Source organism: Etheostoma spectabile, chromosome 4, assembly GCF_008692095.1.
Source record: "Etheostoma spectabile isolate EspeVRDwgs_2016 chromosome 4, UIUC_Espe_1.0, whole genome shotgun sequence".
NCBI classification, from domain to species: domain Eukaryota; kingdom Metazoa; phylum Chordata; class Actinopteri; order Perciformes; family Percidae; genus Etheostoma; species Etheostoma spectabile.
This window is the reverse complement of record NC_045736.1, coordinates 23,036,750-23,055,074: the sequence shown is the minus strand read 5'-3', so window position 1 is coordinate 23,055,074 and position 18,325 is coordinate 23,036,750. Positions and strand designations below refer to the sequence as shown.

The following is an 18,325-nucleotide window of genomic DNA, read 5'->3' as shown; positions in this document are numbered from 1 at the left end:
GACAATCCTGTTTTGAGGATTTACGACTGCACGATCTGTTCCACGCTCATAGTTGTAGCAGTCTGCAATTAGTTAACGTTAGTTTAGCTAACAGCTAATTTGGTAACCGCTAGCTGAGACAGCATGTAATAACTTTAAAAGACCATCAAAACAAAACCTGAAAATAACTGTTAAAATATATAACAGCTGTTACGTCAGTTCTACTTTACTTGTGCTCATTTAAAACACAATTAATCACTATCACTGAATTATTTATATTTTGATGCTGAAGAAAACCTAAAAAAAGAAGAAGATTATGCTCAGTCAAGTTCCAGAGTTATAATTTCTGATTTCTAAGTTTATTTGCCCGGAAAGTGTAAATCACACTGAAAAATATGTGCATTATGTCTGCGTTCTGATTTGACTCTGAGAATAAGGCGCAAGATTTTTGCTGCAAATTGCTGTAATCTGCTAAGGGTTTTAAAGTACCTTAATTGCTTAAATGAACTGCTATCCATGTTGATAAGTGAACCAAAGTACCACAGTTATCTTCCCATTGTTTTCAGAACACCGGCATGCATCTGTCCCTTTCACCACACACAGTATCCTTCCCTCACTTTTTTCCTTCTGCAGCCCCTAAAAGTCAGTGGGTCTGAGGTAAAGCTGTGTGACTGCGCAAGCAAACGAACATGGGAGGAATTGCAACTGACATGTTGGCCAAACTTACGTTACACCTAACAGAGCTCCATGGGTAGCAGTGCAGCTCCAAACTAATGCACTGGCTAATATGACCAAGTGTGCAGCCGACGGTGAAAGAGGCTTTAATATGGGAAAAGGAATAAATGGAAGATGGAAACTGGCGGGGAAGAGATGGATCAACTGTGTGAACAGCATGAAAGATCCAAGGATGAGCAGATACTAGATAATACAGATAAAGAGAGAATAAACGATGCAAGGGATAAAATATAGGATGTAGATAGTTTAAAAGGACACTTAATGTGAGGTCCTTTACATTTACAAGTTTATATCTTTAATTTAGGAACTATATTATATGCCTTTTAAGCTTGGGATAGAATACTCTTAAGATGTCTTAAAGGTCAACCTTGAAATCCAACCATCTTCAAAAGAGTACTGCAGGTCACTCTTGAAGATTTCATCTCTGTTAGATTATCCCAATAAAGAAAGATACCAGCGATAATGTCTTTTGGATCAAGATCGTTTTATTCCAAAGTCCACAAACTCAGAGAATGATATGAACTTCGGGGGGGGGGGACGGCGACCCATTATATATCATACCCCATGTATATACAGCAGAGAAGCATTCAAACGTTTGGCCTGCAAGTCTCTACCATACAGAAAATAGTTTGGCCTCTAAACAGTGACAGTGAGTATGTTTACATGCACACCAATATTCCACTATTATTCCTAATATGACAATATTCCGAATTTGATAGAGGTCATGGTAACAGCATATTCCGGTTGGATATTCCAAATAAGGCCTTTTTTCCAAATATAGCATTTGACCAATAAGACATGGGTTATTCTTTAGGTTTTAGCAGCATTCTTTGGACACGTATACAGCGCATTTGGAATACGCGTCTCAATAGGGGTATTTACCGCGGCTTACGGCCCCTTGCCTGTTTACGGCTTATGGTCAGCTCTGTGCGATGCTAAGGTTGCTGTACACAAACCAACCAGCCTACAGTTTGCAAGACTGCGATAAGAAGGAGAAGCACATCTACATTTAAACATCGCTGCGACGACCTTTTAAAGAAGCTGGTTGAAGGAATGAAAGAGGGATGTTGTGTTTACACGGTCCAACAAGTCTGCCACAGCTGGTAAACTTTGAAAAAATCCTATTTTGCACGGCGACATGTAAACGGGAATATTAGTGGAATATTCACTTTTATCAGCCGTGTAAACAGCTTAGTTGGAATATTATCTTTTTTGGAATAAGGGCAAAAACCAGGATATTATGTGCATGTAAACATAGTCATTGTAAGGTGTAAGCCTGCTCTGGTTTTCAGCACACAACACTTGAACTCACAGAGGGATGGGTGTAGTGTTGATACGTTTGATACAGCTTGAAGCTTTATTTCTTATTTATTTCCCCTTTTACTCTCTCTCTTTCTGTCTCTTCTGTGTTTTCTCTGACTCTTATTCACACTCACAATGTCAAGGATATGCCTGATTGAATCTGTATTAAACAAGTGTCTCAAAAAAAGAGTAAAACAACTTGCCTTTACTCTGTACTTTACTCTGGCACAATTTGAATTTATTTAACACATGCTTACAAAAAATAGAAAAAATACTGACCCACGTACAAATACATATAGACAGTTTTCTTTTTCCCAAAGAGCACCATCCCACTGGCAAATGGATCTTTTGAACCAGTTTACAAAGACGATTGCTTTTATTGTGAGACTTTCCCTTGCTTTTATCGACCGTTTAAACTGCCAAATTCACCAATTGTTGTTTTGTGCCTTTTATCTACTTTGGAGCCGTATCAGTGCATTTTGTCACAATAATAATGTGCAAATTGCCCCATTCATTATTGTTTTTTTGATGGAGAAATTGGGTAAAATAAGCACTTTGTAGATAAGCATAGGGTCTGAGCACTATTTGCAAAAGTATCAACACAAAGCAGAATGCATTTCAAAGAGCTGAATGCCAAAACTGATTTTAATACACTAATAACGGTGTAATCTTCCTATCAGAAAGTTCCAAAACACGGATGCCTGGCGACTTCTAAATCACATGTCTCATTGATTTAGCTTCCAATCAAAAGTTTCAAAGTAACCCTACATGCAGATTACAATTCTCAGAAGTTAACTGATTTGGTATAAGGACTGAAAGTGTTAATTGTCCCTTCACCTTTTTGTTCCACTGTCAGTGTGACTTTGAAGCTACTTACAGGTCTAACTAATTGCCTGTTATTTTTCTGTCTTCTTTGAAAAAAAAATCTGGAAGCTAATTAATCAAATGTATCTTTAAAAGAAAGGGAGCTATTCCAAGAACTCTGGCCAAGTGTGTTACTCAAATAGAATGAGCAAGGAGAGTTGCAGTAAAAACAATGGGAGTGGGACATTGATTGAAAGTAGAGACGTGTGGAGTTACCAGTCACACACAAACATTCACACATATTACAGCAGAATACACCCACACGCAAAAGAAGAAAAAACAACAACAAATGTCTTAATTCTCTCACACTCACCCACACCCACGTACTATTTGTAACCCTTGCTTACTGTACCTTTTTGGCTTGCTGGACACAGGTCATGTACTGTCTGGCCAGGCTGGAGCAGTGCAGGGTCTGCTGGGGATTTTCTCTGTAGCACTGGAGCACTTTTGCCTGCAGCTCACTGCACACAGACACAGTCTGTTGAGGTCTACACAGAAACAGAGGGCAGAGAGAAGGGTCAATAATCATGTTGTGCATTTTTGACAGTTCATTGGAATGTCTATTTTAACTTAGTCTTTCCTGTTTGAAAACCTAAAACAGGAGTTTGCCATGTACCAGGTGTTACCGCCAGAAGTGCTGCATCAATTCCTCAATATATACAAAATCATCAACAAAACATCCTGATTATGAAATAGTATTATCCACTGTTAACCCTGGGGGGCCTGAGGCCATTTTTACAGTTTAATTTCCGTCTGGATTTATTTTATAAAAAAGCTTGTAAAACATCAACCCTGTTGTCTACAGTCAAGATATGAACATCATTTTTTTTAGGACAAACTGGGTTATTAGAATATTTGGGTTGCAGTGAGGTCACTTGCATGTTAAAAATGGTTGTAGGGCCTTAAAGATAAATAAATAAATAAATGAATCTTCCAGATAAGTATTGATATCACAGACATATAAGTAAAACCTAAGCCATTTTCCATTCTAAAACACTTATTTCTTCACACTGTGAAGAAATAATCATTATAAGTTATACAGTTGACAAAATACATGCATTTTTTCCAAAAAAGTCAAGATGTTTTGCTCTCATGACATTTACTTATGCCAATAATAACATAATAATGTCATATTTATTGATATTACACCCACAGCAATGTTATACAAGCAAATATGTGTCTAAATAGTGCACCATTTGGCCTTCCATAGAGTATATAGGCATTTTTGTCCCCTCTGGCCTTCCATACAAGAGGGGTGCCTTTATCTCCCATATATGGGCATGTGCTTCCTGAAACAATAGACGGGAGAGACAGGGCAGAGATGGAGGAGCGAGCCAGCGGCAGAAATGAGCCAAAACGCGATGAATTATGGACATAAAGTGAATCAATCTTGGATATAACAGTATGGATTTAAAGCCCAAAGAGGCTGAAGTTCCAGGCTGGATAGAAAATCCCCTGTAGAGGCTAGAAAGACAGAGAAAAGACCGCTGTAAACGAGAAAACGTCAGGATGTAAACGAAACCGAAAGTGAGTAAATCACTTGTATGGTTCAAAAGTTATTAAACTATGAATCAGAGGTACTTTTTTACTCGTGGGCAAGTGTCTCGGGCTAAGAGGGTTAATTTATTGTCAGATATTGAGCACTACTGATTCTCTTGCTTTTGTTTGTATATATTGGTAAAATAACAAATAGCAAGCATGGGATTCAGTAGTGGAAAAGGAAGCATTTTCCAGAAAAAAAAAATCTAATTTTCAATTATTTTTTATGTTTTATCTCCTTATTCTTACACAGCACTATAACTTTTAGTGTTGTAATTGTATCTTATTCTAGTTTTTTAGTATCATATTTTAGCCTGTTTTATTTTGATGACCGTTTTTAATTGCTCTTTAATGTTTTATGTAAAGCACTTTAAATGGCACTTTAAATGGCCTTGTTCCTGAAAGTTGCCATAGAAATAAAGTTGCCTTGCCCTGCAACCTCAGCCAGTCAGTCTGTCATCAGGGCATAGAGAAGACGGTGGTGCCTGTCTGTCTCGGAAGTGTAACATCAACTGCACGACAATCTGACCATCTAATTTATTACAACAAACGCTGGCTGTGTGAAGTTTTGAAAAGTGTATCCACACTTGTGTCCGCTTTATTAGCATTGCTAGTGTCTCACAGTGACTTGAAAAAACTACAGAGGCAAAGTAACTTTCGCTCGATCTGCTCTGCACCTCATGAGTGTGTGTGTGTGTGTCAGAGATGAGCACCGCTCTCTGTGAGAGATGGTTAGAGAACAGAGAAGCTCGCTCTTGCGCGCTCTCAGGTACCAAAATTTACCGTGAACTGGTCCTCGGTAGTAACAACGTAATTCTGCACTGCGCGAGACAACTTTTAACCTTGGCAAGAAATACCGTTGCGTAATATTACGACATCTTGTCACCTAAAATAGAACAGGAGCGTAGCATGACATCTTTAACAGAGAAAATCTTTTCTAAATTATGTTAGCTTTAAAGCTAGCTTATCACATTAAATAACTATTGGAAAAGGCCTCTTCATGATATGAATAGAACCTGCTTTCTTTTACAACAAATTATGAAAGTGGGACTCGGCCACAAACTTCATTCATCATCAATTATGATAATATTTTACTGACAAATATTAAGCTAACATCAGACGTGGCCTTACTAGAAAAGCGGAACAAGGCATAGCAGAACCAGTGAGATGATATGAAAGGTTATAAACAGCCATAAACTGAGATGGAGGTTGTTCAAAGCACTGTAAAGTTGTAAAATATGTCAGCAGCACTAATGATTCTGTTTTGTGTCATTAAATCTTATGAGGAGCAAAAAGAAAGTAAAATCACTTGAGATTGTTTATGGTTTGTTTCAGCTGGAGAAGCTAAGATAGTTTCAAAGGCTTCAATGTGCAGCCTGTGAAGAGAGATGAATTATGCATTGACAAAGCAGCTTACAAGTCAAAGTCAAACTTTCCCTTTTCTTTTTATCTTCCTCACACCTACAGTACATGTGTGTAGACAAAAGCAACACCACACACACACACACACACACACACACACACACACACACACACACACACACACACACACACACACAACACACACACACACACACACACACAGAGGCAGTGAATGCTAATCCTACATGAGGGTAATCCTTGAGTGCTCTGCTGCTTGCAGTAATTTACCTGCTGTTGTGACAGAGCTCGTAACCGGAAGGAATGGGATATGGATATGTACACGCATGTACACATGCACACAGAGACAACTTATTATTCACGGCACTGCATCCTTTACAACCTCTTATATGCACACTCAGTACAGTAGAACAATAGAACAAAACAGAATATATTTTGGAATATAAAAACACAGAACCGAATTGGACAAAATAGAATATGTTGACAAAACAATATCACCGTTAAGTCCATGAAGTAGTTGATGTAGTAGATCATAACGCATGGTCTTTTTTAAGACGATGTGTTACATTAGCTGATATCGATAAGAGCATCTTTTTTGCTTTCTCAAAAAAAGATGCTCGGCGCACACACTCCAACACGTGCCTGACGGTCAGCATGTGGAATGGGCGCTCCGAGATGTACCGGTGGAATTGTGACGTGAGGATGGGGCGCAGCCCGCCTGTCTTCTTTGGTGTGAGAAAATAGCGGGAGTAAAAACCCTTGTTCTCCTCCCCTTGATGGACGTCGGTAATAGTACCGTTTGTCAAAAGCTCCTCTAGCTCTGACGTCATGGCGTTTGACTCCGTTTGAGATGACACAGTTGTCTCCAACAGAGATAGGGGGGGAGACGAATTGTAGTGTGTAGCCCCGTGTTATTAGCTTTGACATCCATGAGTCCATGTGTGTCAGGCTCAGCCACGCTGTGCTTTGTTCTGAGAGCGGCCGTGCGCATGTCTGTGTGTTGTTCACAGAAATGTCGAACAGGGAGTGCAGAGCCCATTCCGCCGCTGAACGAGACGAGTGACCGTGTCGTCCAGCCAATGGTAGGGCACTGTCGAAGGGCCGCCGCCGCCGCCGGTCACCGCTGTGTGGGGCGGGAGCGGCCACCGGCTTATTGTTTCCCTCATCTCGCCAGCATAGCCGGGGGGACAATGGTGCTCGGGCGGCGCTGTTCATAATGGGTAGGCACTCGTACCCGTTGTTTACATAGCGAAAGAGTGGTGAAGCTCCGCGTGCAGTGGCGGGCCGGTGTGTACTTGCGTGGGAATCGACTGTCATGTTGTCATTGCAATGTTCATTGGGAACAAGAGCTGTTTGGTTGAGGGAAAACTTCTCTTTAGATGGATGGAAGTGACCCTTAAAAGGGTTGTTTTGTTCCCAGAGCTCAACCATGGAGGGACAGGCGTTCCCCGCTTCCTGTCGTTGCCACCATTGTTGTTGCTTGTTGGGTGGCTCGGGAGGCGGGTTAGACCAGGCAGGAGCCGCCTTCATGGTCCTCCGGCTCCGCCGAGCCTGCTGAGGAGCAGAGGTTGAAGCCTGAGAAAATGCCGTTGCAGGAGAGGCTGGGAGGCGCTTCCTATTATGACAGTGGCCATGGCGGAGGCTAGCAAAGCTATATTGCTCTTTGCTGCGAGGCCCTGGGCCGCACACTGATGTGACTGGTCTGTGACCTGAGCACATACCTGATCCTGGGGGTAGAGAGGCGTGGGCTTCCGGTGGCCAAAAAAAAATAGCCCTCGGAAGCAGGGTGGATGCCAGACTCTGCTCCAGGGGGAGACCGAAGGGAAGCCCGCCTCCGTGTCACCTTGAACCCGAATGAACGGGACGTAGCAAGAGACGGGAGCCTTCAGTTTCCCGGGCCAGGAGAGAGCTTTCTCCACTAACGGCAGCAGCCAGAGTGGGGCCTGTGAGCCAGAGCGTAGCTAAACATCCCCAATCAAAAGGCCGCGAGCAGGGGCTAGAAGCTACGACGGGAGCGCTATGCTTCTCTGATCTTTTGTCTTTTTTATAATCCCTGGCAAATCCAAGAAGAGGGCAGAGGATGGAGCCACCTGAGGCAGAGGGTCGCCAAAGCGGTGCCTCTCTGGCGATGGGGAGAGCCGTAGAGGGAGGGCATCGATCCCCGTCTCGGGGTCCAGTCCTCCCAGGGGGGGGGAGGGACAGCCGGTTACGTAGGCATTATCCGAGGGAACTGACGCATCGGATTAGTGCCCATAAAAAAAAAAACTCCTCCAGCGGGTCCAGGGTGTCAAGGGATTCCCGTCTGTCTGCCCAGCTGCCATCCCCGCTAGCCTGACAAACCAGAAAAGCGTCTGCCCGCTAGTTAAGCTCTTTAGATGGCAGGCGGGCACAGAACTGGCAGGAGGTGTTGGGGGTGAGAACCAGGCCGGTGTGAGTGGCACCGAGGTAGGTCTCACTGCAGGGATGGAGGTCCGGCTCTGGCAGGAGAGACAGATGTGAACACCGCCTTAAGTCGAAATTGTCTTCATACTGCTTGAAGAAAAAAATAGGAGCTGGGCAACTCAGGTCCGCAATAGGTCCGCTCTGCATATATACGGTATCGGCGGACGTAGTTGAAGCCTGTGCTGGACGCAAGGGCGGGAAAGAAAATCTTCACGACTGTGCATGCACAAAGGAATAAACCTATTTATTTTGGGAAGCTGACCACCTGACATTCCCACAAACACACACACATTAAATGACAAGTCATTTAGCTGGCGCTTTTATCCAAAGCAACTTACAATTGCTATATATGTCAGAGGTTGCACGCCTCTGGAGCAACTAGGGGTTAAGTTAAGGGGGTACATATCTTGCTCAGGGAGACATTGGTTGATGTAGCGCAGTGGGAATTGGAACCGGATCTCCCACACCAAAGGCATGTGTCCCACCCACCCACCCAGACACACACACACACACACACACACACACACAGGGAGAGAGAGAACTGCCCTCCTGCCATCCCTCAAGACAATTGCAGAATCATGCATCCTTCACATATAAATGAGCTCACTAGTCCCTGCCTTCACTGAACAGTACACACAATAAATATGTGTGTGTTTAAATTTCATGTGTGTGCATGACATAAACTGTACATGGAAGACTTCTCTGCACAGGTATGTGTATTGTGTAGTCTGAGTGTGTGTGTCTGCATGTTCTTGCATGTGCAGTGGAGGGTAGAGCGACAGGATTAAATAAATCACTGACTGAGAGCAAGTGAGGGAAAGTGAGAGAGAAACCCAAACAGAAAGTAACAGTGACGTATTTAATGACAAATAACCCTTGCAACTTGCATAGACAAACAGTAACCCATGGCAACCATCACATGGCAATTTCCACCGGTTACAGAACGGCTGCGGATCTGTTCCGGAAAGGCGGCGAAGTCACTAGGTTTCTACTAAAGTCAATGTTTGTATTTCCACCAACTGTGTAACGGCTGCGTTCCGACTCTGTCCCAGCTCCGGCGATCCGCAGCTCTCCGGAGCTGATACATAGAGCTTCTATTTTTGCCAGATGCCGGAGAGCTCCGCAGCAATTTAGCACATGGCAGTGCGGGACAGGAAGTTGAGCACAGAAACGGAATAAAAAATCCGGTTACTTTTCAAAATAATATAGACCGTGGTCACGGTGGATCATATTTCCTTGCACTACACGTTGAAAACAGAGTTGTTTCCCCTCTACACCTCTGGATGGAAACAAACTGTTGTTGTTTTTGTGCTTTTATTTTACATGAATTTGAAGATCTTGTGGGTCCTTGTGACATCAGCTGTCAGTCATGGCCGCAGCGGTTCTGCAACAAATCCGTACCTGGTGGGTATTGTCGCACGGTGAAGCACTGAGCCGACACGCAGCGGAGCCGAGCCTTAGTTGTTCTGCAATCGGGGGAAATTAGGAGTTAAGCCACTGACAAGGTGCTATCGTTCACTAGCCGATGTCAATAAGAGCAAACAGAGTTTCAATCATGTTAGAGAAGAGCCAGATACTCATCTGAGGTGTTGACTTGAGCTATTATTAAATGCTTAACAGCCTTATGATACAGGATTCAAATTAAAAGGGACATTATGACATTGAAAACAGAGGATTTGCCACGGTCAGCTTTTGAAATCAAAGAATTTGTATTGTTGATTGTTGAAAATGAATGAATGTGTTGCTGGTGGTCAACTTAAAATCAGTTACACTCCGACAGCTGGTGGGCATTCTGATTTACTCCCTTAGAGTGGGAGATAACAGCAACAATTGTCCAAAGGTATTAATCTAAGGTCAAGTATAAAAAACAAAAACTTTACTCAATTCAACAAGAGAAACTTTCTGATAGCAGGAGTGTTTTAATAATGGAATCTGAAGCAGAAAATTGCCTCTGCTAATCTGCACAAACTGTCTCCTTTGACTGAAATTAAAGGTGAGCTCTTATTAGAAAAACATTAGACGCCCCAGCTAGTTTGATAGCTAACTTTTTCTGGGAGAAGAAGCAAAACAAAACTCCAATTGCTTTCTGCCTGTGACGTTTTGCATAAATACGTGCAGAGTTGGGGGTGAAAGATTAGGCTCAAATTGTATTGTATTTCATTATTTTTTGTCTCACCTTGGCAGCATGTGGTTTTCATGAAGAGAGCTCAAGTTCTGCGCTGCTGCAAAGCGTGACATTAGGGAATAAAGCAATAAGCAAAAAAAGAAAAAATTGGTAAAGTGTAGCATTTTATCGTTCTCTTTGTGTCTAAGTGTGGTAGAGGTTGTAGTAGTGTGTGTGCGTGTGCATGTGAACAGTTATTAATGTATGATGACAAGGATTCCGTTTACTTTAAAGCAGCAGCCATGGCATTGTACTTTTGGTTTTTTAATATTACGCTGAGTGGAGGGGGAGAAAGGAAAGGATCAAAGATGTCATAGCTGGGATGAGATCAAAAGGAATGACAGAGCATGCATCCTGTATTATTAGAGGCTTTGTAAAGTTTTTAGGATACTACCACAAGAAAAACATCCACTACATTATATTTTAACTGGCAGAAAGCATACTTTCAGAATTACAAAAAATCTGCATTACAAAACTAGCATGTGAAGGTATTTCTAAGTCAGAAGTCATGATAATTATGGTAGACCCCTATTCTACCTTTGCTAAGTGATGCAGCTCACTTAAGCTCATTACATGACAACACAACAAAAACCTTACTAAATGTAATCTTGAATTCACCAAAACACTTATAGAGTATATGTCTAAAACGGAAATAGCAATCAAAAACTACTACAAGCCATGGACTGAAGACAGACAGAACTCCGCCCGTATCTTCATACGCTGGCAGCTGAAGTGCAGAAGGGAGATGGGAATGTAGGAGAACAATTCGCACTCTGTTAGCCTGGCTGATTGATCCCCACCAAACTCACTTTGTGGGAATATAGGGAGAGAGAGATAGGAGGGGATAAGGAGTGTTTCATTAAAACAGGTGACATGCGGGAACAAGATAAGGCGCACAAGTGCACGTGTGTTTGTGTGTGACATCTCATCACTGATAACTTTTCAATCAGAAGACCTTGCGGTTGGACGACTCACTCGAGTTGTGGGTGATGTGGGGTGAGCCGTGGTCTCTGGAGCGTTTCGTTGCTATCCCCCTCCATAGCTGGCCTTTTAATCATCAATTATTTCAATTCCAGTTTTATGTCAGTTAATTTGTTTTCTTTAAACTTCACTTTTCATTTGAAAAAACATTGTAGCTTTTCAAATCCACAGGCGACCCGTCATACAAGGGAAGGGATACACCCATCGTTCGAAGGGAACTATTGTTACAAGAATACATGAACTGTACAACACAAAAAAGCTATGAAAGTGAGGCAGTTGGCAGATGGGGCTTTTAGTGCACTTACTGGAGACCACTGGACATGGTCATTAGAAGCAGGTGCACATTGTAAGCTGGCCCATGTTGCAAAAAGGTAGTTGGCTACACCTGCCCCAACAGTGCCATGTGAGAGACTGTTCTCTTTGGCAGGCAACATTCTGCAGAAGAAGAGGTCAGCTCTATCATATGGATATGTCAACAAGCTAGTCTGCCCGAGCAACTGCTTGAAAGAGGAGTAGACTGCCTGATTGGTTAGCAGGAGGCATGTTGCACAGATGCACACTGTTTGAAGTAATTATCTTTAACCAAGAATGTAGAGACAGTTCCCTCTGTCTCTTCACATACATGATGGCATTCGATTTCTAAAATAGGCTTATTGTTGCACGTTACTATGCAAACAAATTAATGGTTGAGCTAATTAAACCTAGGAATCTGTTCCTTTAAACCAGTTTATCATGCATTTACGCTGTACATTTAGTAAATCCCAGTATTTTAAATTTGCGATTAATCATGATTCATCATAGCCCATGAACTTCATTATATTTTTTAATCGTTCTAATATATGTGGTATATATAGACAGTGGCTTGAATAAGTTTACACACCCATGCTAAAGTTGATTAAAAAGAGGAATGAAAAAAAATTCTTTTGGAAATTGATCTTAATGCCTTTTTTTTTTTTTTTTAATACCTAGAGATAGGCATGGGGAACTTTCCATAAGATCATCTCTTAATGCAAATCAAACCAGCTATTAAGCTAACTGAAATAATACCATGTCTCTAGGTATGGTGAAGGGTATGTGATGATGTGGGGTTATTTAATTCCAAAGGCCAAGGGAACTTTATCAGGATGCATAGTATCCTGAATCCATGAAATAACTGGCTTTTAAAAAGAAAAATGTGCCTGCCTCTATGGGAATTTAACATAGGGGTGTGTATACTTATGCACCCTGTATTTTAAGGAAGAACATTTATTTATTTACAATACATTATTTATTCACAAAGACAATTGGTTGCCTTAAAAGGTTGGATTTGAAATATTTTGAATTAAGGCATAAAGATCAATTTTAAAATCTTTTTAATCAACTTCAGCATGAGTGTTTAAACTTATTCTAGCCAATGCACGCACGCACACTAGCACGCATGCACGCACACCCACACACACACCCACCCACACCCACACACACACACACAGTATAGAGTCTGTCAAAGAGAGGTACACAGAGGCAGCCTTCTGTCTCAATGGTAAATCTTTATTGGACCACAGTGCAGATAGGTCTTGTCTCTGGTCTCCAGTAATGACTAGCAGTCTACTACCACAGAGATCCTTACAATTAGTTACCTGTCTGTTTCACTAACTGGACACGCTACCCACATACACACAAGAATAGACACATACGGAATAAAGTAGATATAACAAACCCACATGAAAGAAGACTTTTAACCACAAACTGTCAGCAGTTACTTCATGGTGAATACTCACAAAGACATGCACCTGAGGTTCATTTGGGTTCTGTCTTTGCTAACACTTTGAGGGTAACACAGCATTTTAAGAGGATTAATGGACTTTTAGATATTAAAGTAAGCTAAGCTGCAATGTTGTGGGTCCCTTAGGTGAGGTATTTTTGAAGAATATGGGTAGTCTGATACCCCAAGGCAAGGCTAATGGATGAACTTCCCTAAAATGCCCCATCTAGTTGGGAAAGGCAAACAGAAAATGGCACTAGATAACATTTTACTACTATTTTCTCACTCGAGGATAATGTTTAAGAAAGTGTGATCTGTCCAATGTAGGAGAGGCAATAACCCTTGAGGCTTCCATCTTGTTTACCTGCAATCAACAAAGTGCCCTCAGCAGTGAGAGGCAGCTTTTAGCTTAAACTTTAGCCCTTAAACTATCTGGGTTCTGGAATCACAGCTAGGATGTATCAGCCAAAGTGGAACTACTGTAACCTTCAATAAACAACTGGAAATGACTAAAAGGGATTTGTAATTAGGGTGTCCCTTATAACTAATTGAGAGCACTGTACTTGATTTCCATCTCTCCAAATGGAGTCACTTCCTCCACAAGTTAGCCATGGTTGCTTTAATCACATTTCAAACCCTAGTGCTGGTAAACAGTCTATCAAGAGATCCACACCTTCATGGCCCAGTCCGATGAATGTCATGAATGAATGTCATGAATTAATTTTCATGACCAGGGATCAACCTGTGTTGACTGGCTTGGTTTGAATTGCCAAAACAAGGGTTGAACACAAGGTCAGCTGACCCTGGTCCAACCCTGGTCATGGGTGTGAAAGACCCATGACACATCAGACTGCATCACATTGGTCAATACCACTCAGTCACTTCTTCTTCCTCTGCTTTTCTTCATGGTAAAGATGTTACCATAATTACTCCAAGTAGAAAAGCAATCAGTCAACATCTTCCATCAGTACTGAATACTCAAATCACCTTCTCCACCACTGAATAATGTGATATGGCTGAGTCTGATCTGCAAGAACATCTCTTCTATTTCTCTCCCTAAAAATCATGTCTTGCATTTCTTTTTGCAGTGATTAACTCTTATATTATCTCTCCATAGTTACACTCCTCATTAGGTGCCTATCATTTTGGCAGTGTCATTTAGGCATATTGGCCCTCATTTATCAACCTAACATAGAAACCACCGCAGATGAGTGCAGAAATCCTCTTACAACAGGCTTCACGTGGGATTCATGAAACGTTCGTATAAGACCAATCAGAGTGTATGAATGGTTGTACATTGATAAATGCAGCGGCTGGAAACGATCGTAATGTAAATATCCCACCTCAACATATTCTTGGTTTTGAGACCTCCCCCCTACTATTTACGACCAGACACGACGTAATCCGGCTAAGAAGAGGCACCTTCCAGAGGTGGAGATTGAAACCCTGACATCTCAGTTTAAGTTGCAGCAATGTGTGCCCTATTTGTAGGGGTGGGGGAAAAAATCGATACAGCATAGTATCGCGATATTTCCCGTGGCGATACTGTATCGATACACAAACGCCAAGTATCGATTTTTTATTATTTAAACTGCACATGAGAATTTAACTTTTTGGTAGTAGAATAATCAAATCAGTTGCTTCTTCAGTCCACCAGATGGCGCTGTTTGTTTTCTGGTGAGGTCAGCGGGGTGACTGTCAGCGTGGAGGAGGATGTAGATAAAATAAACATGTCAGCGTTAGAGAGAGAAATCAGAAATGCACCGTCTGCATTTAAATCAAGTGTTTGGAACTTTTTCGGATTTTTTAACAAGTAGGGGACAACTGAGATGGATATGAGACATGCGATTTGCAAGGAGTGTCGTATGCAAATAAAATACTCAGGGAATACCACCAACATGAGGGCTCACCTTACACGCCACCATCCAGAGTTAGCGTTAGCCGAGGACGGTAAAGCTAATGCTAAACCAGCTCCGCCGAAAAACCAACCAACACTGGACACACTTAGCTTGACAAAGCTACCTCCAAATTCAGAACGAGCGAAGAAAATAACTCAAACCATCGCCTGCTTCATGTGCAAAGACCTGCGTCCATACAACGTTGTGGAAAATGAGGGATTTTGTCAACAAAACACTGGAACCAAGGTACGTAACTCTGTCGCGCCTCTTTTTCACGGATACAGCCGTACCCAAGGTCTACAGAGAAGTTAAACTCAAAGTTCAGGAAAGTTTGAAAACAGCAGAACGTGTTGCATTGACTTGTGATGCATCCACCTTAATTAAATGCAAACAGTTCAGTTTGCCAGTTGTATAACATTTATAACACATTCATGAAAGTGTTTGTTGTTAGTCAGCTTGACAGTCACATTTTACAGCAATAAAATCCATGTGAGATGAACAAACAGATGTTGACGATATTTTCCTTTGGGGACAAAATAATGAAGTTGAAAAAGTAATAGAGTACAATATATCGCAGAATATCGCAATATGTTTAAAATCGCAATAATATCGTATCGTGACCCAAGTATCGTGATAATATCGTATCGTGGTGCCTCTGGTGATTCCCACCCCTACCTATTTGGCAGCCTAAAAACTGGTATTAGGCTTTAGGAAGAATGCGGAATAGAAAGAGATCACTGATGCGGTCAACAGTGTTGCTGTATTAAATTAGACTCCAGCTGAAGTTTATTTAATTTATACATTCTTGACATATGTACTCCTAATAGTAATATACAGGCTTATATTGCAATCTCTTAGGCCTACCTATGGTATATATTTAAATAAACACACGGTAGCAGAGTTTATGCAGTTTTTTTTTTGTTTTATTCATGTTTTTTGCTTGTGTTTTTTTCAGTAGTCAGAGCCAGGCAACAGCTGTGAGGGAGAGCGCGTGTCCTCCCCCCCCCGTGCTGGACCACCACCCTGACCCTCTCTCCTGACAGCAGAGGGGCTGGAAAAACAAGCCGAACTATGTTGGTCTATGGCAGAAAGAAATCATTCACTTGTGGCCATTAACTACACTTTAAAAGATAAACAAAAACCTGAAGAATAAATAAAAATGTTGTGCATTGTCATGTTTCCTGTATTGAATATGACTGCCAAACATAACACTATACCTTTTGAAAGCAAGGAATAATATCCTGTCTCCTTTGTATAGCCCCTAGTTGGGGTTGTGCGGGACACTGCTCTCTCTATCTGGGCATCGGGTCATGGCTCCGTCACTACATTTATGGCACCTTGCTCTCCTGCGCGATGTTGTGCAGAACCCCACAGGCTAAAACAATGTTGCAGACGTTTTCTGGCGTGTATAGTAGGATGTGTGTGCACTGTTGCTCGGCTCATATAGGTCTTCTAAAAGAGCCAGATCTGCCATTGTCGATAAGTAATCAACTGATGACTTTTCCTGTTAAACTAATTATATGCTGCACCGCAAGTCCACACTGACTCAAAAACTTAGCCTGAACATCTTTCTATGTGCAAAGGTGCAGGTCAGGTGTAAAAGTACAACCAATACAACATCAACTATCCCGAGGCTATACCAACAAAAAACATGAAGACAGCAGAAGACAGAAGTTCCACATAAAAGGCGCTGAGGACAATAAGTAAAGTCAGACAAAGTTACAACTAGGCAGAGAAATAACAAGCATGAGTGAGATACAAAAAACATTATAAAATTAGGAAAAAGAGACAATAAGAGAGGGACCCATGTGCAAAATTGGAGCCAGAGACATATTGTAGCTACATAACGTGTTGGACTGTGCTACAGCCCCCCAATGCTCACCCTCCCTTCATCATTGGGTAAATAGAATAATTACTGGGTGGTCAGTGTAGTGTGAAATGACAGCGTGACCACGGCACAATGAAATGCTGCCCAAATGCTGACAGAACATGACGAGTACGTAGCTGCCTGAATACAAAGTGTGGCTGTATGTGTGGGAGAGATAGTAAAGGAAAAGAGGAGTGAGATTCTGTGTGCACGTAAGTGTGTGTGCGCACATTTGAAACACATTGTGCCAGGACAAAATGCTCTTCTTTCGGAAAAATCTTGCAAAATTGATCTTCTTACCTCTTCCATGCAGCTATGGACGTAATCATTTGGACAACATTTTGGACTTGAATTGTATGCTGTGAAATTCAATGCACCAGGTGCAAGAAGAAGGCAGTGTCGTGGATAAGGTCACTACCCATCATACAGTGCAAAGCAAGCAAAAACGCATCTACTTTTTCCTCTTGCTGTTTCCAGGAAAACACTAGACTGCTTTTGTACTACACTACACTACTGACTTAATAACATTCTGACATTTACTTCTTGTACAGCTATGTTTTATATTCTTCTTTTGTATGACAGTTTAAATAACAGAGAGAGGAATGCCATGCGACTTAAGTCCTTGGATAGAAGTTGTTTTTTTTTAAGGCACAGCACCTTAACTCACAAAGCCTAATGTGCAATGTTACAAAATAATGCTGAAAAAATGACTCTTGTTAAGGAATGACAGATGTATTCAGATGTTTGTGATATTGTACAGAGTTGGTTTAGAATTCAATTATGCCTCTGTGCTGCTACTGCATCAACGCACCCTTTAATGACTTGAGCCACAAATTGACACTACCTTCATTATTCAATGAACTTACTAATAAACCCAATATAAAATTATTATTGTTCAGCAGGGAGTATTTTCATTTTTCAGTTCTGTTTGTTATGTTCCAGGTGAATCTTGTGGATTAACACTGCTGGCAGCAGAGGGAAAATAGCTGGCTCCTTCATTGTACATTTAAAAGGTTTGTTTCATTTTAAATGAAGTTCAGGTTTTAATGGTGAACAGCAAGACATGAAAAGAGCCTCCACCAACCAGTCAAGTTATAGTTTACATCCATGTCAGTCCAGACTCATGGAGTTCATACATGGAGTGAAGACTTTGGAGGAATTTATTAAAAAGGTATGAAGATATCACTATAGTGCCATTTATTCCAGTGAATAATTTCCAGTGAGAGATATGCTATTTTCACTTGGAGACTATTTTTTAAAGACTAATAGAGAGCTTTGTCAATGTGCATCAACAATCACCTGAAGCCTTTATTCAGGAAAACCAATGAGCTTGCGGTGGACTACCAAAGGAACAGAAGGTCCTCTGTCCTGGTTGTCGTCCAGGGAGATAAAGTGAAAAGGGGGGACTCATACAAGTACCTTGGGGTCCAAAT

The 18,325-nt window shown here is 41.5% G+C and overlaps 1 protein-coding gene and 1 long non-coding RNA gene across 6 annotated transcripts in view; both read right to left on the bottom strand.

Moving 5' to 3' along the window:
- Positions 1 to 18,325, bottom strand: part of chchd6b (coiled-coil-helix-coiled-coil-helix domain containing 6b) — a 75,886-nt gene that overhangs the window by 24,390 nt on the left and 33,171 nt on the right. For 3 of the 5 annotated variants that reach the window (XR_004331691.1, XM_032513854.1, XM_032513857.1), the window contains one exon: positions 3,233 to 3,368. Coding sequence is in view for 4 of the 5 variants with exons in the window: in XM_032513854.1 (XP_032369745.1) it covers positions 3,233 to 3,368 (136 nt within the window). In the remaining variant the exon portion in view is untranslated. Of the gene's footprint in view, positions 1 to 3,207; positions 3,369 to 18,325 lie in introns of all 5 variants that reach the window. The other 2 variants (XM_032513856.1, XM_032513855.1) reach the window with 2 other exon arrangements.
- On the bottom strand, positions 15,965 to 16,287 carry LOC116688066 (uncharacterized). The gene is made up of 2 exons (XR_004331693.1): positions 16,243 to 16,287; positions 15,965 to 16,076 (listed from the first exon to the last, which is right to left on the bottom strand). It is a non-coding gene; the product is annotated as an uncharacterized LOC116688066 (long non-coding RNA).